The sequence below is a fragment of the Sapajus apella genome, unplaced genomic scaffold, assembly GCF_009761245.1.
Source record: "Sapajus apella isolate SASKATOON/1434 unplaced genomic scaffold, GSC_monkey_1.0 scaffold24, whole genome shotgun sequence".
Classification (NCBI taxonomy): Eukaryota; Metazoa; Chordata; class Mammalia; order Primates; family Cebidae; genus Sapajus; species Sapajus apella.
This window is the reverse complement of record NW_022436964.1, coordinates 14,237,685-14,262,616: the sequence shown is the minus strand read 5'-3', so window position 1 is coordinate 14,262,616 and position 24,932 is coordinate 14,237,685. Positions and strand designations below refer to the sequence as shown.

The 24,932-nt window shown below is 40.8% G+C and overlaps 1 protein-coding gene across 20 annotated transcripts in view; it reads right to left on the bottom strand.

Moving 5' to 3' along the window:
• Window positions 1–24,932, bottom strand: part of TRPM3 (transient receptor potential cation channel subfamily M member 3) — a 921,715-nt gene that overhangs the window by 92,398 nt on the left and 804,385 nt on the right. For 12 of the 20 annotated variants that reach the window (XM_032290701.1, XM_032290713.1, XM_032290703.1 and 9 more), the window contains 6 exons: window positions 18,005–18,105; window positions 16,467–16,601; window positions 12,699–12,749; window positions 5,099–5,134; window positions 4,805–4,945; window positions 534–563 (listed from right to left, as the gene is read on the bottom strand). In XM_032290701.1, coding sequence (XP_032146592.1) covers window positions 534–563; window positions 4,805–4,945; window positions 5,099–5,134; window positions 12,699–12,749; window positions 16,467–16,601; window positions 18,005–18,105 — 494 coding nt within the window. The remainder of the gene's footprint in view (window positions 1–533; window positions 564–4,804; window positions 4,946–5,098; window positions 5,135–12,698; window positions 12,750–16,466; window positions 16,602–18,004; window positions 18,106–24,932) is intronic. The other 8 variants (XM_032290704.1, XM_032290707.1, XM_032290716.1 and 5 more) reach the window with 1 other exon arrangement.

Sequence of the window (24,932 nt, the reverse complement as noted above, 5' to 3'; positions counted from 1 at the left end):
AAAGATGACAAACGGATAATTTATCTCGAGTTTCCAAATACCTATTAGATGCATTTGTGAAGTAGTTCTGGCCTTTAGATCTGTCACCATTTGTAAACACTCATGAATAGATTTTGATTACTAGAATTTATATGCTTCCTTGTTTTCCAGATAGGTCAAATAGGATTTATTTTTTTGTTTGCAATGCTCATATAACCTCACGGTGGAATTTTCAAAGGTGCTGTGAGAAACCCTTGTGACACATTATATATACATATATATATATACACACACACACACACACACACACACACACACACATATATATATAATTATATAATATATACATACTATATATAGTATATGGTATATATTACACATTATATATACTATATATTTATAGTATATATATTTCATATATAGTATATATATTATGTATATATATATATACACACTATATATTTTATATATATACACTATAAATACAGCATATATATATAACGTGTAATAAAGGGAATAAATCATTGACACTAATAATTTGAGCAAACACTTACCTCCATTCCCAGCAGTTTCAAGGCTTTGGGCTGTTAAAAAAAATGTTGTGAACAAAGATCAGTTAGATCTTTCTTTCATATAGGTAAGAAGAGTCCTATTATATGTATGTAGTTTAGTTTTTTGGGACAAGGTCTCACTTTGTCACCTGGGTTGGAGTGCAGAAGCATGATCATGACTCACTGCAGCCTCAACCTCCTGGGCTCAAGTGATTCTCCTACTTCAGTCCCCCAAGTAGCTGAGAGTCCAGGTGCATGTTGCCATGCTCAGCTAATTTTTAAAAATGTTTTATAGAGATGGGGTCTCACTATGTTGCCAGGCTGGTCTCAAGCTCTTAGGCTTAAGTGATCCTCCCACCTCAGCCTCCCAAAGTACTGGGATTATAGGCATGAGCCACCACACCCAGCCTCTAAGAGTCCTATTAGATTGTAAACATGTAATATAAGAACACTATTGTAGCATATAGCATTTATTTATTTTTTTTTTTTGCTAAATAAAACACCACAACAAGAGCTGATTTATAGAAATTCCAAAAGATTTTTGGATTTGGTGATTTTAGTGAATCCACAGAAAATGAGGAAGCTGGCCAGGCATAATGAGATTGCCTGAAGATGGAGCCTGCAGGTTTATAATGTCTTTTGAGAACCAAGATTTATTTCATCTTCTATAACCATCCTGCTTGGCTGACACCTTCAGAACATCTAGTGCTTGAATGAGTACTTTGGTCTGAATGTTTGTGCCCCCCAGATTCATCTTTTGATATTCTAATTCCAAAGCTGATGGCATTAGGAGGGGGGCTTTCTGGGAGGAGATTAGATCAAGAGAAGAACCCTCAGGAATGGGACTAGTACCCTTATAAAAGAGGCTCAATGCAGCTCATTCACCCTTCTACTGTGAGAAGGTGTCACTATGAATGAGGAAGCGGGCTCTCACCAGACCCTAAATCTGCTGGTCCCTAGATCTTGGACTTCCTACCCTCTAGAACTGTGAGAAATGAATTTCCATTGTTATAAGATATCCGCTGATGATATTTTGTCATAGCAGCCTGAACAGACCAAGACAGATGAACAAGGAAACTTTCCATCAAACAGATCCAATCAAGTATTTCTCAAACCTGTGAAAAGCCTCTATTATCTGGAGACTTAGGATATTATTCAGAAATATATTAATATGTTAGATGCTTCATGCTGGCCATCTCCCTGTGCTGCTGCACAGCAAGGCAAGGGCGAGTGGGGCCAGAGGGCCTGTGCTGATGGTGGCAAAGGTGCTCAACAGCATGGAAAGTGTCAGCACACAGGAAGCATCACTGGCCATGCTGGGAATGTGCATAACAGGCACAGGCTGAGGAGACGGAGAGGAAGGCAACTTAGGAGAACACAGACCCTGATCTATATGTAACAGGAAGTAATTACATCTTGGGGGCCAGGAAGACCAATTTTAAGCTTTTAAATATTTCAGAATGGTTGGGTGCCATCTTGAAAATTATCTGAGTAAATGGTAAGGGTACAGCACTTACAGCTCCTCCAAATTGTATTTGACTATTCACGTTAGAACAGCTCAGACTGAATCTCAATCTCTCTCTCTCTCCCCGCCAACACACCCCTTTTGGCTTCTAAAATGACCACTAGACTAACATCTATTACATTTTTTTTCTTATTTATACTTGTTGGTGTTTTTAAAATTTGTTATATATTTTTTCATTTTCAAACAAATCCCTGTTGTTAAATTTTAGGTGTTTTCAAAGTTCTTGACTAGTTCCACAAAATACTTTCAGAATCAGAAGAAAGCTTTGTTAAATATAAAAATCATGGCTAGGCACAGTGGCTCATCCCTATAATCCCAGCAGTTTGGGAGGCTAAATGAGCAGATCACCGGAGGTCAGCAGTTCAAGACCAGCCTGGCCAACATGGCAAAAACCCGTCTCTACTAAAAAGTACAAAAATTAGCTGAGTGTGGTGGCACATGCCTGTAATCCCAGCTACTCAGGAGGCTGAGGCAGAAGAATCGCTTGAATCTGAGAGGCGGAGTGCACACCACTGCACTCCCACCTGGGCTACAGGGTGAGGCTCCATCATAAATAAATAATAAAATAAAATAATGCCCACTACCAGCTAGAACAGCAGTTCTCAGAATGTGGCCTATGGCCCTGAAATATTTTGAGAGGTGTGTGTCAAAGGTATTTTCATAACAGTACTAAGATGTAACTGGGTTTGCACTGTCTTGACATCTGTACTGATGGTGCACAAGCAGTGGTGAGTAAAACTGGTGGGTGCCTTGAGAAGAACAAAGGCAGTGGTACCCACCTTTACCAGATGTCTTTAGACTGCAGTGTTACCCATCTGCAGAAAGCAAATGCAACAGTTTTACTTAAGAATGGCGGCTGGGTGCAGTGGCTCACGCCTGTAATTCCAGCACTCTGGGAGGCCGAGGTGGGAGGATCACGAAGTCAAGAGATCGAGACCATCTTGGCCAACATGCTGAAACCCCGTCTCTACTAAAAATACAAAAATTAGCTGGATGTGGTGGCGCGTGCCTGTAGTCCCAGCTACTTGGGAGGCTGAGGCAGGAGAATTGCTTGAACCTGGGAGGTGGAGGTTGCAATGAGCTGAGATCCCACCACTGCACTCTAGCCTGGTGCCTGTTAACAGAGCAAGACTCTGTCTCAAAAAAAAAAAAAAATGGCCTTGAGGCCTAAAAAATGCTTAACTTTATTAAATCTCTACCCCTGATTAGCTGTCATTTTCCTATTCTGTGGAATGAAATGGGAAGTATGCCCCCAAAACACTTCTGCTCTGCGCTGAACTATGCTGGGTTGTCCTGAGGAAAAGCACTTATGTGACTGTTTGGATTGAATTACAGCTACATTTTTTTCATGAAATATAATTTTTACTTGATGGACTGACTGGCAGATGGACGAAGGTTATGGAGACTTGGAACTTGGGGAGACGTGTTTGGAATGACCAACGTGAAGCTGTTATTTCAAGGAAAACAACTGGCAGTGTTTGTTGCCAATGACAAAATTCAAACTTTAAAGAAAAAAATTAGGCTTTTGGAAAACTTCTATGTACTCTTCCCACACCCTACCATGACTTTGACAACTTTTCAGTACTGAAAGACATTTCCCATGCGAGAGAGGTAATACTAATGAAATTGTAAAACAAAATTTGTATAATAAAATGTGTCAGGATTTGGAAGATCTGTGTGCCTTAACAAACCAATAACTTTCCATTACCAATATGATGTTACAAGATCCATTCAAAGTACAAGATAGACATTAGATTTTATTTGGTTTTAGTTAACCCCCGTGAGGGCAGGGGCTACTCGCAGGCACTATAATAGCATACTACAGCCTCGAACTCCTGGGCTCAAGCTATTCTGCCTCAGCCCCCTTAGCAGCTGGGATCATGCCTGTCTAGACCAGTGGATTTCAATGTAACAGAATATGAAAAGTTCACTTAGATGGTTTTAGATATCACCTTGCAACTCATTTTTAAGAACGCGCTACTTATTAAATTTTGGTGTAGTGTCAAAAAAGAATATCTACAATTATATGTAAAGATGGTTAAAATACTCCTTCCTTTGTCTGATATATTTGCCATATTTGTCATATATTTTTGTGGGGTCAGGTTTTCTTCATATACTTTAAACAGAACATCCTGCAATAGACTGAATACACGTGTAGAAATCTAGCTGGACTTACAAAAATTTCCAATAGATAAAAAAAAAAATACTCCCATTATGAATGTATTCTTTGTTTTTGAGAATATATTTATTTTTGTAAACATGTTCTTTATGTTAACATATAATGGGATTCCTATGTTTAACTTAAAATGAATTAACAAATATTTTTAGAGTCTCCATTTAAATTTCTAACATGGTAAATAAATACCAACAGGTAGAATTCCCAAAGATAAAAGCTCTTAGAGGTTCTCAACAATTTTTAAAGGTATAAAGGCCCAAAACCTCGAAAACTGCTGAGTTTAATAATCTCGATGAGATTAATTTGAATTTCATTACTATTCTTTGATTGTTTAGGCTCAGTCTCACCACAATTTTCTGATTTGAATTCGACCTAATGAAAAACAAACAAAAACATTTCCCCACATATATATATTTAATTACAAAATGTTATTTAATAGATTTGACAGAAAAAGAAGAGGAGGGGCAGTTATCTCTTTCTCAACTGGTCTCCTTGGAGACAAAGAAGCCACAACCCAAATCCCATATGCCCTAGTCCTCCCGGGAGGGGCCCCAAATTTGCAGCCAGCCTTACCCTCTTGGGGCCGAAGAGGTTATGGTAGAGGGTCCGGAAGCGCTTGCGCGTGTAGTTGCAGCGATAAGCCCCGCCCATCAGGTACTCGATCACCAGGCCTATGTCAATCAGGCTGATTCTGTAGTCTGGGGGCAGGTTCCCCTATCAGGGTAGAACGAAACAGACAAACAGACAAATCCAAAAGACAGCGTGGTTTACTAGGGATTCTAGTTCAAGTGTTCTGTAACTAGAGTAAAAATAATAATGAAACAACAAACATATTGAATGTATTATTATGCTGGTTAATTAATTCACCTTAAAATAGATCCAACCGAAACCTGGATACTCTCGCTTGGAAAGAAGACATAAGTTAAATAAGAAGATGCAGTAATCGTCGGCAATAATAGAAAATCAAAATATTTATTCAAGTCTTCAGCTGGGGAGAAAAAAACACCAGTGTAGAAGAAAGAAACACAAGGCTACACACGGCAAATGTTATCACTCCCAGCCACTAGGAACTAGGTTTCCCCCGATGTTCCCCGAGCCCCCACTTCTACCCCTGACCCAGTCTTGTTACCACTCTCTTGATAATCATTTGGAATCTACCACCCACTAAAGGAAGACTCCTTTCAGAAGATGAGTGTCATTACCAGGGCTGCCATCACCTAGGATTTTAGGGCTCAGGTCCTTTAATACAAAACCTCTATCCATAATTTTTAAAAAGTTGACACCTTCTTCATAAAAGCAGTATTTAGGGAGGGGATTTTGGGTGTCGGGATGAGGTTGCATATGAACATCCCTTGCATCTAAAGAGATGCAAGGGGGACAGAAATAGGAGAAGGCATTTTATCAATGGAGTATTTATTTTTCTAGAACTAAGGAGACTGGAACAGCCTGGGTGAGCCTCATTCACAGACACAGGGCTCCTACAGGGATGGCCTCCAGAGGATGGCCACCCATCGTGTCATTTTCCTTGGCAGGGTAAGGAGGAAGCACACCAGCTTCCAGTCAGCTGCCCTAGGCTTCTGTCTGTCCTTCTGCCAGCAGCCACTTTCCCCCAGGCTCTCAGACTTCCATCTAGAGAAAGGGGCTTGAACTCCATGGCCTTTATGGTCTGCAATATTCAAAGGCCAGGTTTCAGAAAAATCCTCAAAAGATGTATTGCGATGCTATAAAAAGACAATCAGTGCACATCTATAAATTTGTGCCTAGTTTTAATCTTGTAGGAATTTAAAAAATTTAAAACGTGGGCCTGACGCAGTGGTTCATACCTGTACCTAGCGCTTTGAGAGGCTGAGGCTGGCAGATTGCCTGAGCTCAGGAGTTTGAGACCAGCCTGGGCAACATGGTGAAACCCCGTCTCAACTAAAATACAAAAAATTAGCTGGGCGTGGTTGCGTGCGTCTGTAATCCCGGCTATTAGAAAGCTGATGCAGAAGAACTGCTTGAACCCAGGAGGTGGTGGTTGTAGTGAGCCGAGTTCGTCCGACTGCACTCCATCCTGGGTGACAGAGCAAGACTCTGTCTCCAAAAAAAAAAAAAAAAAAAAGAAATTTAAAATGTGGGCAATATTTCATGCTCTTGTTGTCCAGGCTGCAGTGCAATGGTACAATCTTGGGTCACTTGTATTTTGAGAAACTTAGGTGTGAGCATCAGTTAGAATTCTAAAAACAAGACACCAGTATAGTCTGAAGACCAATACCGAAAGGGAATATTTATGCTTTTGATGTGTCTTTAAGAGTGGGAGTGGTCAGGGTGGTGATAATAGTAAAATTCAAAATCAATAAAAATTTAAGGGACAAATAGAACATTTTTAGAAAATGACTATATACATAAAGGACTTTTAGGGGCATATACTGCCAAGGAGGTGCTGGGATCTTCTCATATAAAGCTAGATTCTTTCAGAATGATTTATGTGTGGTCGGCCCTGGAGAAAGGATTCCGTGACCATCGAGGTTCCTGCATTCTGTTTGACCACAAGGGGGTGATATTCACCTAACTGAAGACAATGAGAATTCCTCGCTCTGCAACATTTTCTTGCCTTTTTTTTTTTTTTGAGCTGGAGTTTTGCTCTCGTCGCCCAGGCTAGAGTGCAATGACGCAACCTTGGGTCACTGTAACTTAGGCCGTGATTCTCCTGCTTCAGCCTCCCAAGTAGCTGGGATTACAGGCATGTGCCATCATGACTGGCTAATTTTGTTGTATTTTTAGGAGAGATGGGGTTTCACCATGTTAGCCAGGCTGGTCTGGAACTCCCGACCTCAGGTGATACCCTGTATCAGCCTCCCATAGTGTTGGGATTACAGGCCATCTTCTGTTTTGTATATACCATAAGGCCATATAAACAAATCAAGAGTGGATGAAGGATTGGGGGCTAAGAAGTGAGTCAGATGCTCTCCTGGAAGTGATATCTGGGGGAGTCAACATTTACTTTAACAAATAATGTGTTTGAATTCAGCCTGAAAGGCTGGATTGCAGCTATTTCTTCATAGAGATTTTAGGAAGCCAAGAAGTTAGGGAATTACTTTTACTAGGAAGAGTGGAAACCTTCTGGGGAAGAAGAAATAGATTTTATAACATGGATTAAAATTGGGTACAATTTTAGTCCTCTTGAAATAAGTGTCCTGCATGGACTCTGAGGGGGATGGGAGCCTAAGTGCATGACACAGTGCTGGGCCGATGGCCATGACCGTTGGGACCTGCAGATGTTGCAGATGATGCATTTGCATTGCTTCTCTCAGACAAGTATTGCTGGGCAGAGGGGAACTTATGGATACTCAGAGAGCAGTCTGCAATATGACCCCATGGAGGAAACAGCCCTGGGTGAGGCCATGGCCCTGACCCCATGTGGCCCTGGCCAGATCACTTTCCCTCTCTGTACCTCAGTTTGTGCTATGAAAATAGGTGGCTTGGATACAGCAACTTTTAAGGTCCTGTCTATTTCTAAAAATCCAACTGTATGACCACTGCTTGGCCGGCTGCTCTTATTTCTTTTGGCCCACTGGCCAAAGACTCTGTTCAGAGCTTCCAAGGTTGATATAGCTTCTAATGATCCCCTGGAGTTTGGTTAGTGGAACCAGAGGCTTGGAGACAAGGGATGGTAAAAGGATAGATGGGATTGAGGTGGGGCTCAGTGCATCCGGCTCCTCTGGAAAAAGCAGAGAAGGTGAGCAGTACCTCACATGCCAACAGGGAATGTCCAAACACCTTCTGGAGGAGTCTTCCTTTGCTTGGGTCCTTTTCAAATTAGAAATCAAAAAGGATAGTGGAGGAACAATCATTCTGCCTGCTGTTTCTGTTCTAGCACTTGCCCCTCCCACTTCAGTAAGGACTTTGGTAATGGGTAAAACCCAAACTATTATTTCCCATTTCATGCCTTAACAATGGGAGCCCATGTGATTCAAATAATTTGCTAGACAGGCTTGTGTCTATCGGCAGATGTTCCTTATGTACAATTTGACAACTTGAAAATGTTGTCTTCCTTTTTCATGCTATCAACTACTAACCTAATCTAAGGTTTAATTCATGCCAGACATAAGAAAACCTTTTAATTAAAATAACAGTTTAAATTCACTTATTAGATCTGTTCTTCAAAATGAATGGTGTTTTTCAGATGTCAGCTCGTGATATCACTATCAGATCTCAACTGTTTAGGAAATTATTTTCCTTTGAAACTCTTAACAAGGCCTCAAAACAAGATAGTTTCCTCCTGACATACATAAGGTATAAAATGATTGCTGGTTGTCAGCTTACCAAGGGAGTGTGAAGAAAAGACTACCCTGGAACGACTTGTATAAGAAAAGTGGGCTGTAGTTGGTGTGAGTAAACACCAGGGAGGGGCTTCATCTGGTGAAAGCTCAGGGGATGAGAGGACATCACCCCGATGTGCAGCCCATTAACATGGTAATATCTCGGGCAACCAATCCTCTGAAATATAATAATGCTTTTGCAAATTTGCATTCATTTAGCAGATGGGATTATGCAAATGCCCTTTCCTTACCCAAAGTGTGTCTGAATTTTTTTTTTTTTTGCATTCTTCAAAGCTCTGGGTCTTAATTCCCATGTAAATGAACTTTAAATTATCATAATTTCACCACTACTTCTATATAATACCCAAATAGCATCCTCCTTTGTGGGAGAAGGATAGTATAGGTAATTTGAAGTATTAGCACATTTAAGAAAGGGAAAAAACTGCTTTAAAACATACAGAGCCACAAATTGAGCAGACAGCTACTAAAATGGCAGGTTATATTCCACAGATAAGCAGACAGACTTGGGCCACTCTGGTTTAATATGAGAGCATTGGTACATTCAATGGATTTATGCATGAAAATAGTTCAGAGAACTGGGTTGGTTTAAAACAATTTAAATTTCTGATTAATGCTGAAGAGCCACTCTTTTTACCTCATTGCTCCTAGATTGTTCCCTTGATATAAATAATTTGAGATTTCAAAACCAGCTTGGGAACAATTCCCCACATTAAGTTCCGTTGGTCTCAAAGCAGAGGTGAACTGAAGATGTCATGCTGATGGACTTATGATGGTTTGATAATTCCTCAATGTATTCATTTGGTTCTTAAGAGTTAGTTACATATAATTTGATGGATGTATTATCAAACACTATGCTTATTGTCTAGGACTGTGTTCCTAATTCATGAATAGTGTTTTGGTACCAGAGTTCATAACTTATTCACTACTTCTAGTCCAGATTAAATATACATGCACACATATATTTTCCCCCTATAATTGTAAAGAAGAAAGCACATGTTAATTATTATTATGTTCCTTAATTTTGAAAATTGCTTTAAGTTCCCAAGATTTTCTTAGGATTTTTAACTCTAGTTTTGTAGCCTTTGATTATCCTATTGGCCTAAATTGCTGCAAGTCACTTGAAACCATGTGAAACCACCTGAAAGTCACCTGAGAAAGTTGTGTACCAATGTTAATTTCTCCCTTATTCACTTCTTCTCCAAACACAAAACAAACAAAAACCTTCATTTTCAGCTCCCTTAATCCATACAATATAAAATGTAGGCACTTCGACTCCTGTGACTACCACTGTTCATTTTTTTTTTTTTCTTTCTTATTTTCTGAATCTCACACTGTTCATCTTTCTTGCTCTCCGAGAGTCGGATACTCACCTTGGACACAGAAATAATGGATTCTGCATTTCCTGCTCCTACTTTTTCCCAAGGGAAGAAATTAAAAATTGGCTTTCTGTTTTTTCTTGTCTTATTGGCACTCTTTTTTTCCAGGTAAAAGGATAAATTATTTCTAGACCAGTTCAATACTATTTTTGGTCATTTGTTATTATTTTTTCCAGTTACTAAATTTCTAAGTAAATGGTAAATGCATGCTTATATAATGATTTTCTTGCTCTAAATACTTGGATCATACTTAAAAGGGGGAAAAAAAAACTGCTTTTAATGCTTCTTCCTCCCAAATTCTTGCCATCCTGTTCTTTCATTTTTTGAGGTGCCTCTTTAGCTGAGAAGCTACCCTGCAAAAAAGCCCCACCTTGGAGATAATTTACATGACTTCTAATAATACAAGCGACATAAGCAAATGCAAAAGGCAACTTGAGGGATTTCAGAAAAAGCAGAGTCCTATGGGGAAAAGAAAGTAATGAGAAGGATTTTGATCATTTATACTCAGTGAAATCTAACTACAAAAATCCCTTTGAAAACTAGACATTATTGCTGGAAGACTGGGTCACTGAATGGGATGAGTGCCATTTTTTTTTAAAGGGTTGGGTTGGTGATGACTGGGATTGAGGGACAAAGGCATAGCTGTCTATTTAGAAAGACTCACAATTCCTTCAGGGATGGAGATTAACTTCAAGTGAAGGAGCGAACACCCCAATTCATTATTTTAGAAAAACTCAAAACATTTGCTTGAACATGAGCAACAACTATCTCGCTGAATACACATTGAATGTGTCTACTTCTAATCTTTTGAGTTTAGTTTTCAGGCAATTTTAGGCCAGGATGAGTAAGACAAAACTGGAAGCTTCAAAGTAAAGAGAAATGGGTTTGTTGAAGGCAGATCTACTGCTATGGCCTGGAATGTGTAAACCAGTGAAGGATCCGATCTTACGAAAGTGGCTGTTGAATTGTGAGTACAGAGTGCACAGCATCTTTCCCCCTTGTTTTGAAAGAACTACAGGCTTCAGCCACTGGAGCAGATGAAAAATCCTTCATTAAAGTGGTGTAGAGATAGGAGGAAAGTTTGCAAGGGTCAAAGAAGGAGATTTTGCTTTTGTGTGTTATTTTTATATCCTTTACTCATTCTTAGCAAAGGTCCAGCAGGTGAATAGGAACATTCATTATAAGTAGCCCCAGGGCCTTTGCTTGGCCTTTCAAAGGAAAGGGAAAAAATTAGTTACAGAACGCCTAAGGGCAATTCTAGCCACTTCCTGTGAGATGAAGGAATCAGACTGTATTTTTGACTTCACTTTGTGGCTTTCTCTGAATATGTCCTGTGGACTTTGGTGAAGAATTGTTACCAAGTGGTGATAGTGGGCATATGTGTGTATGGGCACGTATGTGTGGGGTGGGGGCAGTGCCACCTTCTGTTTTATCTTTTGGAATTAAAACGTCAGTTTCTGGGATGGATTTAAGTGTTCAGAGCTCAAGCTACTGCTGAAAAAGATAATATGGGGCAAAAGAACAAGCACTTGGCTAGGAGTAGACAGAATCTCCCTATATCTCATTCTTCTTGTGTTTAAATGGGAACAAAACCATATAATAACAAAAAAATAATAATTCTTTTTTTCGAGATGAAGTCTCACTCTGTTGCCCAGTCTGGAGTGCAGTGGTGTGATCTTGGCTCACTGCAGCCTCTGCCTCCCAGGTTTAAGCAATTCTCCTGCCTCAGCCTCACAAGTAGCAGGGATTACAGGTACATGCTACAAGGCCTGGCTAATTTTTTTATTTTTAGTAGAGACACGGTTTCACCATGTTGACCAGGCTGGTCTCCAACTCCTGACCTCAGGTGATCTACCCACCTAGGCCTCCCAAAGTGCTGGGATTATAGGCATGAACCACTGTGCCCAGTCTATACGAATAAAATAATAATTCTATTTCATAGAATTTTTGTAAAGATTAAATGAGTTAAAATGCACTGAAAGTGTGCAGCATTGCTGTGTACTTAGTCATCACTAGCTCATGATTATTATTATTTTACCATTATTAGTCAAAGGAACTAAGCTTTAAAATTAGCTCTTCACTAACTACCAACCGCCTTTACAGTTCTCATCTCCTTTTAGTTCAGCTTCCTCATCTATAAAATGAAAATAATTCTAACTGATCCATACCTACCAATTTTTTCCCCCATCCAATGAGATGACAAATATGAAAAAATATTCTGGAAAAACCAGAATGTTTGAAGAATGGAATACATATTTATGATTTAGTCCCTGTTTTTAGAAAATTTGGAACTATGCTTACTTACTACACTCTGTGTAATGCTAGATGTGTCATTGTATCAGGAGCTGGTGAGTGAAGATGTACTCTTGTGGTCAGTCAGGGAGCAGGAAACCAGCTCCTCAAACAGTGAGGGGCATATGGAAAAATACAGGTAATGGCATAAATCCACTTGGCATGCGGAAAGCTGAGAGTTCCCCTACTCAAAAGCATTACGTCCAAAGAAAGCATCTAAAAGCACGGCGATTGGAGATAACACCACAGCTGCATCATGAGCAGAAGCACAGGGTTAAAACACACACACACACACACACACACACACACACACACACACGCACGCACACGCACGCACACACACACGCACAGTTCTGAAATGAGGGGCACCTGACAGAGACAGGAATATTCTGGCAGCTCATGCAAAACGGAGGCACTCTCTAATCACAGGAAGCGGTCAAGACAGGGCCTCCGACCTGTAGTCGAGAGGGTTCTTACCTTTTTCACATCCCTGACCAAGTGGTACAATGTATTTGAGGGCCCATGTCTCTGAAAACAATAAAGAAGAATCAAACAGTTTTGCTAGTCAAGGGCTCTGGCTGGCAAGGCAAGAAGGATCTGGAAGGAAAGGCTCTGATTGGTGGAGGGCAGTTCGTTAAGATGGACCTTGTTCTAGTTGCTCAGTGTACCTGTCTTTTCTTTCTTTTAAATTGTCCCCATTTGGAGATGAAAAGCTTTGTCAGTGGTTTTGTTTTATTTTTTAATCGAGACAGGGTCTTCTGTTGCCTAGGATAGAGTGCAATGGCATAATCACAGCTCACTGCAGCCTCGAACTCCTGGGCTCAAGTGATCCTCTTACCTTAGCCTCCTGAGTAGCTGGGACTACAGATACACAACATCATGCCTGGCTAATGTTTTTATTTAAAATTTTTGTCTTAGAGATGGGTTCTCACTATGTTGCCCACACTGGTCTTGAATTTCTGGCCTCAAGCAATCCTCCTACCTCAGCCTCCCAAAGTGCTGAGATTACAGGCAAAAGCCACCTCAAGGCCATAGCTGTTTCTTCTAAACAAACATGTTGGCAGATTTTGAATTGTGTTTCCTGAAGAAAACGTATTTGAGGTTCTAGGTTCCAACTTTTTAAGGGAGGTTGTCAACTCTGTTGACAAAATACGATAGAAGAAGCCAGTTTTGCAGCCGGGGGCCAGGATGTGGGTGGGAGAACAAAGGGACCCATTGACTGCATTGGAAATACATTTGGGCACTTTGCCATTGCAACTTGTTTAGTGCCCATCATGAATGAGCACTTGTCTAAGAAGGGGGTTGGCCCCTCTTCTGTAAAAGGCCTGAGAGTAAATACTGTAGACTTTGTGGACCACAATGCTGCTGTTGTAATGTGCAAGTAGCCATAGATCCCATGTAACAAATGAGCTTGGTTATGATTCAAGGAAATTTTAATTATGGGCACAGAAAGTCAAATTTCATATTATTTTAATGTGTCATAGAAAGGCATTTTTCTTTTGTTTCAACCATTAAAAATGTAGAAAAAAAAACAAAAAACTTAGCTTGCAGCCTATACAGAGATAGGCAGCAGGCTGAATTTGGGTGACAATTTGCTGTAATTTGATTTAAAGAAAGAGCCACACATTGTTTGGGAAAAAAAGTTTTGTAGAAAAGATGGATGTTTGCTTGAGGTAAATATAAAGTGAAATAAGTTGCTGTTCTATTGTCTTTTAGGAATAGGAATGTTAGATAAAATCCAAGAAGCCCAATTAAATTTGATTTTCAGATAAATAATGTACAATTTTAATGTCCCATGCAATCTTTGAGATATAACAAAATGTTTGTTGTTAATCTGAAATTCACATTTAACTGGGCATCCTGTATTTTATTTTCTAAATCTGGTGAGATGATTAGATAATCTAAAATAGTTACGGCAATTTTTTTGTTGTTGTTGTTTTGAGACAGTCTCACTCTGTCACCCAGGCTGGAGTGCGGTGGTGTGATCTCAGCACACTGTAACCTCCACCTTCAGAGTTCAAGCAATTCTCTTGTCTTAGCCTCCAGAGTAGCTGGGATTATAGGTGTATACCACCATGCCCAGCTAAATTTTGTGTTTTAGTAGAGATGGGGGTTTCATCATGTTGGCCAGGCCGGTCTCAAACTCCTGACCTCAGGTGATCCATCCACCTTGGCCTCCCAAAGTGCTGGGATTACAGGCGTGAGCCACTGTGCCCGGCCAATGGCAAATTCTTAAGCACTGTTGCAACCATTCAGGTATTGAGACAGGTCTATGAACTGTTGCAACGACCCGCCCCTTCACGTGGACATGCCTTTCAGAGCTCTTTTTCCACTGAGGGGAGGTTGGATTGTGCAGTGATTCAACCTACAGACTCTGGAGTCAGCGTGCCTGGCTCCCTACCTCTGCTGCTTACTGGCTCTGAACATGGGCAGGCTACTTAAGGGTGACTCAGTTTTATCATCGTTAAAATGGAGATCACAGTATCACTTTATCTGATGGGGTTGTTGTGAGGATTAAATGATATCATGTTTATAAAGCCATTAAAAATTGTGCTTGGTGCCAATCAGTGTCAGCCATTATTATTACAGAGGCCATTTACTGTTCCATAATCCGCAACAAAGTATTCCAGGAAACCACCGCCAACAGACTGAAGTGATCGAACGTACTGGCCTTTCTCAGTCTAGAATTTTCCAACTTTCTTTTCTCCCCAATCATTGGAATAAATTACTCCACTCCCTTGATTCTCTAATTGATAGGCCATTCAACTCTTGTCTTTATTTTTAAATTGAAACCCATTATTCTTACTGAAAGTCTCAGTATGCTGAGCCGAGAGAAGTCTGTGGCTAAACAGAAACCCAGGGCCATTCTGCTAACCTGTTTCTACTTTTTGTAGCTGGTGCCAGGGTGGTACCGCCTAACAGCTAGTACTGGCCGGGCACAGGAAGTAAGCTCCATCCTGGTTGCCCTCTGTGTGGCGGGACAGAGACACTGTGAAAATGAGGGGTAGAATAATCTCAGAGACAGAAGCTTGGGTTCAACACTTACTGGCTTCTTTCTTAGAGTCCTGTGACTGAATTCACCTTGGCCTCTGATATGGTTTGGATATTTGTGTCCTCTCCAAAATTCATGCTGAAACTTAATTTCTAAGGCACTAGTATTAAGAAGTGGGGCCTTAAATGCATATACCTATGTAATAAACCTGCATGTTTTGCACATGTATCCCAGAACTTAAAGTATAATAATAATTAAAAAAAAAACTGTGGCCTTTAGGAGGTGATTAGGTGATGAGGGCTCCTCCTTTATGAGGGGGACTAAGGCCATTGTAAGAGAAGCTTCATACAACATTCAGCCCTTCTGCTGTCCGTCTCTTCTGCCTTGTGAGGACACAGCATATGACCCTCTGGAGAATGCAAAAACAAGGTGCCATTGTGGAAGCAAAAGGCAGCCTTCTCCAGACACCAAACTTGATCTTAGACTTTCCAGCCTCCAGAACCCAGAGAAATAAATTTCTGTTGTTTATAAATCACTGAGTCTCAGGCATCTTGTTATAGTAGTACAAATGGACTGAGACAGCCTCATTCTCCTCATTTGTTAAATGGGAAAATATCTTCTCTTTAAACTTCACTGGATTTTAGTGAAATGCATCAGCTTAGAGCCAATGCACTTAACTCGTGTGAATCCTCTCAATAACTTCATAAATAGTAGTTTTACCTATGATTACTCCTTGGTATCCCTAGTAAGTTAACAAATCACTATTAAACTTAAAAAAATGTTGAAGTAACTCCAGAAAAAGTATTTTACCTTTTATGCCACTTTATAGCTGAACTATGAAGAATGAACTTCACAGCTCAGAGGAAAATAAAATAGTGCAGGACACTTAATCGGCCTTTTTTGATGCTTAGAGTTAAATCAATCCTCCTTTGATAATTGCTTCTAACACCCTCTGGGTTTACAGAACAAACTGTGTTCTCATTTCCAGAGCCTTGTGATTTTGTGTAAGAACATGAGAGCGATACACTTAGGTTACCACGTAACTTTTTGCCTTAGATGCTGACAACTGAGCAATTAAAACAAGCGGAATCTTGGTGACTTGGTGTTTGTCATGTACGTAGGTCTAAGGGAGTATTTGTGATGAATGATCCATGCATTTGGAAGGGAGAAGGGAAGAGAATCACAGGCATATGGGGAGCAGGAGAAGGTAAAACAAAAAAAAGAAAATAAAGAGTGCCTTAGTTTGGCCCTACCGTATTGTATAATTCTTCTAGTCTGGAGATGGTGAGAAAACGGTGCATGCTTACTCCATTCTCTATGAGTAATTTCACAAAATCCACTCTGTCCAGAACTAAGGCATCCAACATGGCTTGCTCCAGAGATCCCACCTGCAAATCAAGTTGCTGAGTTAGTCTGCCCCAGCATATATCTAGGGATGTGGTTCTTTGGTGTTCACTTGAACAGCTTAGAAAGGGATGCCTTTGACATCTGGCAGATCTTCAGCACATCTAAGAACATGCTAGCAAGACTGTTCACAGATTCACTTTTGGGACAGCCACAACCTCTCCCATGTTTGGGGGCCTGTCTTTGCAAACAGAAGTCAAGGATTTCTAGTTCCAAAAACTATTTCTTCCCTGAATCTCTTGTTGTGGATCCCAAGGAGGTACAAGGGTTCACAAGATTTTTCCCCTTGCAATTATCCAATCAAACTTCTCAACACCAGCGAAGTGTCAAAATGGGTATTTTGCTATTTTCATTTTTGTTACTCTTGGGCTCTGAGTGAGACCCCAGGCCGACTGAGAAGAGGGACCCAGGTCAACAGACCAAAGGACCTAAATCACCGCTGGGTCTCTGTGTAGAAGTGAGCAGGACCACAAAGATGTCACTTAACTGAAGAAACAAAAAACAAAAAAACCAGCCTACTTTCTGGATTTACCAGTGGCTTATATTTTTATTTAAAGCATTTCACAAACATGTCCCAGGGTCTAGACTCTGGCAAATCTTTCCATGTTAGCAATCCACCAGCACTGAATGAAGACAGGGGCTCAATCCCAGGCAGAAACTCTCTGGGGGAAAGGAAGACATAAGATAAGGGCTTCCTGTGAGTGCTGTGATTCCAGGCACAGAAATCGAGTTTCAGGCTGCTGGGCTACCTCTTGTGGATGCATGAATATACCACCTGATGGCCAATCTCACACATTTTTATTTTTGGTAGAGTCAATGGAGGGAAGCAAACCAAGAACAGTTATATAAAGCACTGGTTTCCTTGTGTTGTTCTTTGCAAATAAGGAGGACCTGTGCTCAGCCGCCAGGACCAGATGGCGCCTGCACAGGGAAGCCTGGTAATTCTGCATCCTGAGGTGTGACCCAGTCATAAACCGGTGGGGGCTGCCACGGCTTGGGCAGCAAACTCTTCCCTTTGTCCCATCAAAGACAATCAGAAGCAAATTAATAATTCTACCCCTTCCTTAATTTTAATTAATACAGCTTTGACTTATATATTTTTTCAGACTTATTAAAGTAAAAAGCATCATTTGCAGCTGAAAATTGCTATTAAAGGCCACTCATAGAGATGGAAATATTTGGAGTTGTGTTTGGTTGAAATTTCCACTAGGTGGCAGTGCTTTCCTGAATATGAGAAACGGAGCTCAGGACAGGGATTTCGCTACCAAGGAACGTGTTCCATCTTAAAGAAAAGGCAATCACTTTCGGAGCCGATCTCGAGACTCCTTAAACAAATACCATTGCCCAACCAAAGTGGGCTTTTCACGGGTGACGACATATACTCTACCGGCCACTGTTGCCCATAAATAAAGATCTGGCTGCGAGCGATGTCGACTCTGTTCCAGGCTAAAGCTAAGCTCAGTTGGTCTGGGGCCGAGGCATTGGCTCCTGTGCGTAGACAAGTGGGAGAAAAGAGCGTTAGAGAAAAAACATTGATCAGTTATTACACCGACAGCAACCGCTCCATCCCTCTGCCATGAATGCTCCTCTTCCTTAAGAGCCCACAGTATTACCGACATTTTGGGTAAGATAACTCTTTGTCTCAGGGCTATCCCGTATGTTGTAGATTATTACAATTTTTAAAAAACTTTTAAAAAATATATTTGAAACTCCATGCTTTTTTGATATATAATAATTGTACATATTTATGCATGTGATATTTTGATGCATGCATACAAGTTCATTGTAGATGATTAAATAGCACACCTGGACTTAACCCAGTAGATGTCAATAACACTTCTCACCCCCATCCTCCCAGACATGCTAAAAAATGTCTCCAGACGTTGCCAAATGCCCCTACGTGTAAAGGGAGGTCAAATTGGCCCGGTGAGCAGCACTGCTCTACGCCTGGCGAGGCAAAGTGTGGTTCACCGAGCAGCTGCAGCGGCGCCCCCCCAGGCACTTGTTAGAAATGCAGACCTCAGGCCCTGTCCCAGACCTACTAAACCAGATTTTCACAAGATCCCACATGACTTGTGTGCACACTCAAGTTTGAGAAGCTGTGCTCTAAGACACATTTTGCTTCTGTTGGCTAATCATGGATTTCAGGGCATCACTTGAATAGTATTTTGCATGGGGAGGGTGCTCTCATCAACTAGTGTGCCAACTTGCCACTTTCCTGAAAAAGAGGAAGGTCTCTCTCTCTCTTTATATATATATATACACACATATATATACACACACACACACACATATATATATACATATATATATATATATATTTTGCATTTTAGGTTTTGGGGTACATGTGAAGAACATGTAAGATTTTTCCATAGGTACACACATGGCAGTGTGATTTGCTGCCTTCCTCCCCTTCACCTATATCTGGCATTTCTCCCCTTGCTATCTCTCCCCACCTCCCCACTCCTCCATCCCTCCCCCATTTCCCCCCAACAGACCCCAGTGTGTAGTGCTCCCCTCCCTGTGTCCATGTGTTCTCATTGTTCAACACCCGCCTATGAGTGAGAACATGCGGTGTTTGATTTTCTGCTCTTGTGTCAGTTTGCTGAGAATGATGGTTTCTAGTTTCACCCATGTCCCTACAAAGGACACGAACTCAACATTTTTGATGGCTGCATAATATTCCATGATGTATATGTACCACATTTTCCCTGTCCAGTCTATCATCGATGGGCATTTGGGCTGGTTCCAGGTCTTTGCTATTGTAAACAGTGCTGCAATGAACATTCGTGTGCATGTGTCCTTATAGTAGAATGATTCATAATCCTTTGGCCATACTGCCCAAAGTAATTTACAGATTCAACGCTATTTCCATCAAGCTACCAATGGCCTTCTTCACAGAACTGGAAAAAACCACCTTAAACTTCATATGGAACCAAAAGAGAGCCTGCATAGCCAAATCAATTCCAAGCAAAAACAACAAAGCAGGAGGCATCACACTACTGGACTTCAAACTATACTACAAGTCTACAGTAATCAAAACAGCATGGTACTTGTACCAAAACAGAGATATAGACCACTGGAACAGAACAGAGGCCTCGGAGGCAACACAACGTATCTACAACCATCCGATCTTTGACAAACCTGTTAAAAACAAGCAATGGGGAAACGATTCCCTGTTTAATAAATGGTGTTGGGAAAACTGGCTAGCCATGTGCAGAAAGCAGAAACTGGACCCCTTCCTGATGCCTTACACTAAAATTAACTCCAAATAGATTAAAGACTTAAACATAAGGCCTAACACCATAAAAACCCTAGAAGAAAATCTAGGCAAAACCATTCAGGACATAGGCATAGGCAAGGACTTCATGACCAAAACACCAAAAGCATTGGCAACAAAAGCCAAAATAGACAAATGAGACCTAATCAACCTCCACAGCTTCTGCACAGCAAAAGAAACAGTCATTAGAGTGAATTGGCAATCAACAGAATGGGAAAAAATTTTTGCAGTCTATCCATCTGACCAAGGGCTGATATCCAGAATTTACAAAGAACTAAAACAGATCTACAAGAAAAAAACAAACAAGCCCATTCAAAAGTGGGCAAAGGATATGAACAGACACTTTACAAAAGAAGACATACATGAGGCCAACAAACATATGAAAAAATGCTCATCATCACTGGTCATTAGAGAAATGCAAATCAAAACTACATTGAGATACCATCTCACGCCAGTTAGAATGGCAATCATTAAAAAATCTGGAGACAACAGATGCTGGAGAGGATGTGGAGAAATAGGAACACTTTTACACTGTTGGTGGGAGTGTAAATTAGTTCAACCATTGTGGAAGACAGTGTGGCAATTCCTTAAGGACCTAGAAATAGAAATTCCATTTGACCCAGCAATCCCATTACTAGGAAGGCCTCTTAACAGAGAGGCAAACCAGTGGCTTAGGTTTACTTTGATTTGTGGTTAGAAACCATTGGAACTATTTCCCAGGTTCTCGTTTTTCTCCAGATTCTGTCTCTAGAGCTGTGTGGTGGCTAAGTTTAAATTAATTAAAATTAAATAAAAAAGTTATAATTTCCTTAGTCACACTACACACATCTTAAGAACTTAATAGTTTCACGTGGCTAGTGACTACTGAACTGGAAAACACAGATGCAGAACATTTCTATCACCACAGAAGTTCTATTGGCCCTGAGCTGGTCTAGGTGAATGCATCCTCTCCGCAGATGCAACCTGCCATGCAGCTGGAGGGAAAGCTGGAAATGGAGGCAGTGTAGTAGGGAGAGGAACACTGGGCTCCAGGCAGCGAGCCTGAATGAGAGTCCCTGTGGCTGTGTGGACTCCTCTCAGCCACTGTTGAACATCTGTGAAATATATTAACCAGTTTACGTGGCTGAGATGTGAGACTGAAATGAGAGTATATGTGTAAAGAGGTTTTTCACAGTTCAACACCCTTGGTGCACTGAGGAAAAGACACCCCTAAATATTTGCCTAGCTTCATGCTGCTGGATATCCCACAATCACAGAGAAGGAAAAAGAGACAACCTTCCTTGGCTCAGAGTTTTTAAACATCAAACATGTGCTGGGCAAAGTATTAGGCACTTCCACATGTCATATGCAATGTCCCAATTAATCTGGGAACTGGGTCTTATTGTTTCCATTGAAACACATGGGACTACTGAGATCCCGGAGGGTTGAATAGTTAAATCAGCTACTAACAGAGGGTAAATGGAACACGTATTCACCAAACCAGAGGCCAGAGTCAGATCAGGAGAATTCTTCATCGCTGCTACTTCTGATGTTTGGGAAAGAAGGATAGCAAATGTATATGCTGTTCATTCCTCTGGGTTCGCCAGCAGTCAAGGCCAGAGACAGTGAGAAGGAGGGCAGGGTTCCTTGTGGTTAACTCATATCAATGATTCCCAAACTTTGCTGCACATTAGAATCACCTGGGGAGCTTTGCTCAGGGTACATCCCATACCAATTAAATCCTGGTGCTTGGGATGGGATCCAGGCGTGGATATTTTTAAAGCTTCTAGTGTGCAGGAAAGGCTGGGAACTACTGCTGTGTGCCTCCTTTCCTGCTTCCCCTCACCTCTTCCCTCTGGGCTCCGAGATACTGACATTACAAAGTAGGCAAAAAAAATGCTTGCCAAGTTAACACTTCTCAAATTTTAGCATGTATCAATACAGCTTGGAGAACTTTTTAAGACACAGGTTCCTGCGTCTCAGCTGCAGGCCTTCTAATTCAGTAGCTCTGAGGTGGGGCCTAAGTCCCCCTTTCTAACTGCTCCCAGGTGAGACTGCTGCCGCTGATCTGGGGCCACACTTCGAGTAACAAGGCCCTCGAGAGCTGTGGTGCTCTGTTACCTTCATAGGTTGAAGAGCATTTCTGATTCTGGTGTCCACACATTGATGAGTTTTTATTATCAACCACATACTTGGAGTAAATTTATCAATGTTTAAAATGACAAATATTATTTCAGCATTCACATGTAATTTTCCATTAAAAATTATCTCCTCAGGTAACAACAGGGACTACACATTCATATCAGAGTAACTGGCATACAAAAGTGATATGAAGAAATGTGTCAAAATGTACTGCCATCAATTTGGAGAGGAAAAGAAGTGAAGGCTCATTGCAATTGCATTTGGAAAGGTAACACTTTACATGTTCCTTTGCCTCTTTAGCTGGTCTATTGATTGGTGCTGACTTGCTGGAATGTTTAATTTTTCCCTTTGCCATTTGCAAGGTACATATTAGCATGTCACCCAAGTCAATAATAGCAGCACGAACCTGAACAAGAACCCATAGCAGGAAGCAGTTATTGAGGTCAAGGTGAGCTACAGGCCTGAATGTAACTAGGTAAGTGTCAAATGAAAGCAGGAAACCAACAAGTCTTGACTTTTCAAAAATTGAAAATACATCACTCAAGAATGGCCATGGGTGACAGTTTGGATCGGTGGTTCTCAGCTACGGTGACCAGCCATCTGGGCTTGCCCAGTGTTGTCACAGTTTTAGCATTTAAATTCCTGCTAACAGATGTGTCAATCTTGAATAAACCTGGTGGCTGGTCACTCTATTCTCAACTATGGCTGTGCACTTGGAATTGCCTAAAGAGCTTTAAAATATACTGATGCCTGGGGCACACCCCCACAGCTTCTAGTTTCACTGGTCCTGGGCACTGCAGTTTTTAAAAGTTCCCCAATGATTTTAATGTGAAGACAAAATTAAGAACTTCTAGTGTAGACAGCATATGTTCATTCATTCACTCATTCATCTGTTTGTTCATTTATTTATTTTTTATGTGTTCAAATATACTGATTCCATGCCTTCTCCTATGGCAGGCAGTATGCCAACATGAGGACCAAGTTGTATAAAACAGAATCCTTTGTCTTGAGAGCTTACAGTCTAGAGGAGAAGAGAGGTCTGTAATTAAATACATTATTTCATGCAATAATTCATTTACCTCCACAAGAGATATTTATTGAATACTTTCTCTGCTGGGAACTGATTTGTAATTGAACATCCAATGATGATCAAGATAGCTAAGGTCAACCTCTTCACAGAGCTTACATCCTACTGGTGCTGGGGAAGTACTCAGAGGTAAGCAAATAAACTCATGAACAGCGTGCTTTCAGACTGTATAAGCGCTGTGAAGGAGCAGTGCTACTCCTAGGGTACGAGGGACCTGTATTTATATAACAAGCCAATGTAGCAGAACCATTCTGGCTACTGATCTTGCATGTCCCCACGACAGAAGTATTTTGGTAGTTGGCTGCAGCAACCTGCTAGCCAGGCTGCCCTCCTGAAATGTGGGCTGAACATGGAGTCACTGGAAAATCTCAGAGGCACAAGTATGGGAGTTTCTTTGGGCATCTGGTTGACCCCATGTGGGAAACAGAGGGTTGGAAAATAACCTGAAGTATTGAAATGGACCCGGAGTCCATGCAGGTCCTGGTTTGAGCTCGGGAAACCCATTCATATGGCACTGCAGCTGTAGCTGATGCCTGACCTTGGGTGGGTCCTTCAAAGCACCAGTATAAGGGTAGTAATGATAGTGATCAGGGGCAGAAGACTGCTCTGGTAGGATAAGTGGACAGGAGGCCTCCCTCAGAGTAAAATTTGAATTAAGACCTAAATGATTAGACAAACGAGACAGAAAATTAGCAATGATATACAGGAGTTGAACTCAGCCCTGGACCAAGCGGACCTAATAGACATCTACAGAACTGTCCACCCAATACTTTCTTCTCAGCACCGCATCACACTTACTCTAAAACTGACCACATAATTGGAAGTAAAACACTCCTCAGCAAATGCAAAAGAATGGAAATCATAACAGTCTCTCAGACCACAGTGCAATCAAATTAGAACTCAGGATTAAGAAACTCACTCAAAATCACACAACTACGTGGAAACCGTACAACCTGCTCCTGAATGACTACTGGGTAAATAATGAAATAAAGGCAGAAATAAATGTTTTTCGAAACCAATTAGAACAAAGAAACAACGTACCAGAATCTCTGTGACACATTTAAAGCAGTGTGTAGAGTGAAATTTATAGCACTAAATGCCCACCAAACAAGTGAGGAAAGATATAAAATTGATACCCTAACATCATGATTAAAAGAACTACAGGAGCAAGATCAAATTCAAAAGCTATCAGAAGACAAGAAATATCTAAGATCAGAGCAGAACTGAAAGAGAGAGAGACACAAAAAAAGCCCTTCAAAAAATCAATAAATCCAGGAACTGGTTTTTTGAAAAGATCAACAAAATAGATACACCACTAGCCAGACTAATAAAGAAGAAAAGAGAAGAATCGAACAGATGCAACAAAAAATGATAAAGGGGATCCACCAATCCCACAGAAATACACCATCAGAGATTACTACAAATGCCTCTATGCAAAAACCAGTAAATCTAGAAGAAATGGATAAATTCCTTGACACTTATACCCTCCTAAGATTAAACCAGGAATCAGTTGAATCCCTGAATAGACCAGTAACAAGGTCTGAAATTGAGGCAGCAATTAATAGCCTACCAATAAAAAATGTCCAGGACCAGATGGGTTCACAGCTGAATTCTACCAGAGGTACAAAGAGAAGCTGGTACCATTCCTTCTGAAACTATTTCAAACAACACAAAAAGAGGGAATCCCCCCTAACTCATTTTATGAGACAGACGTCATCCTTTTAACAAAACCAGGCAGAGACACACAAAAAAAGAAAATTTCAGGCCAATATCCACCATGATGAACATTGATGTGAAAATCCTCAATAAAATACTGGCAAACCGAAT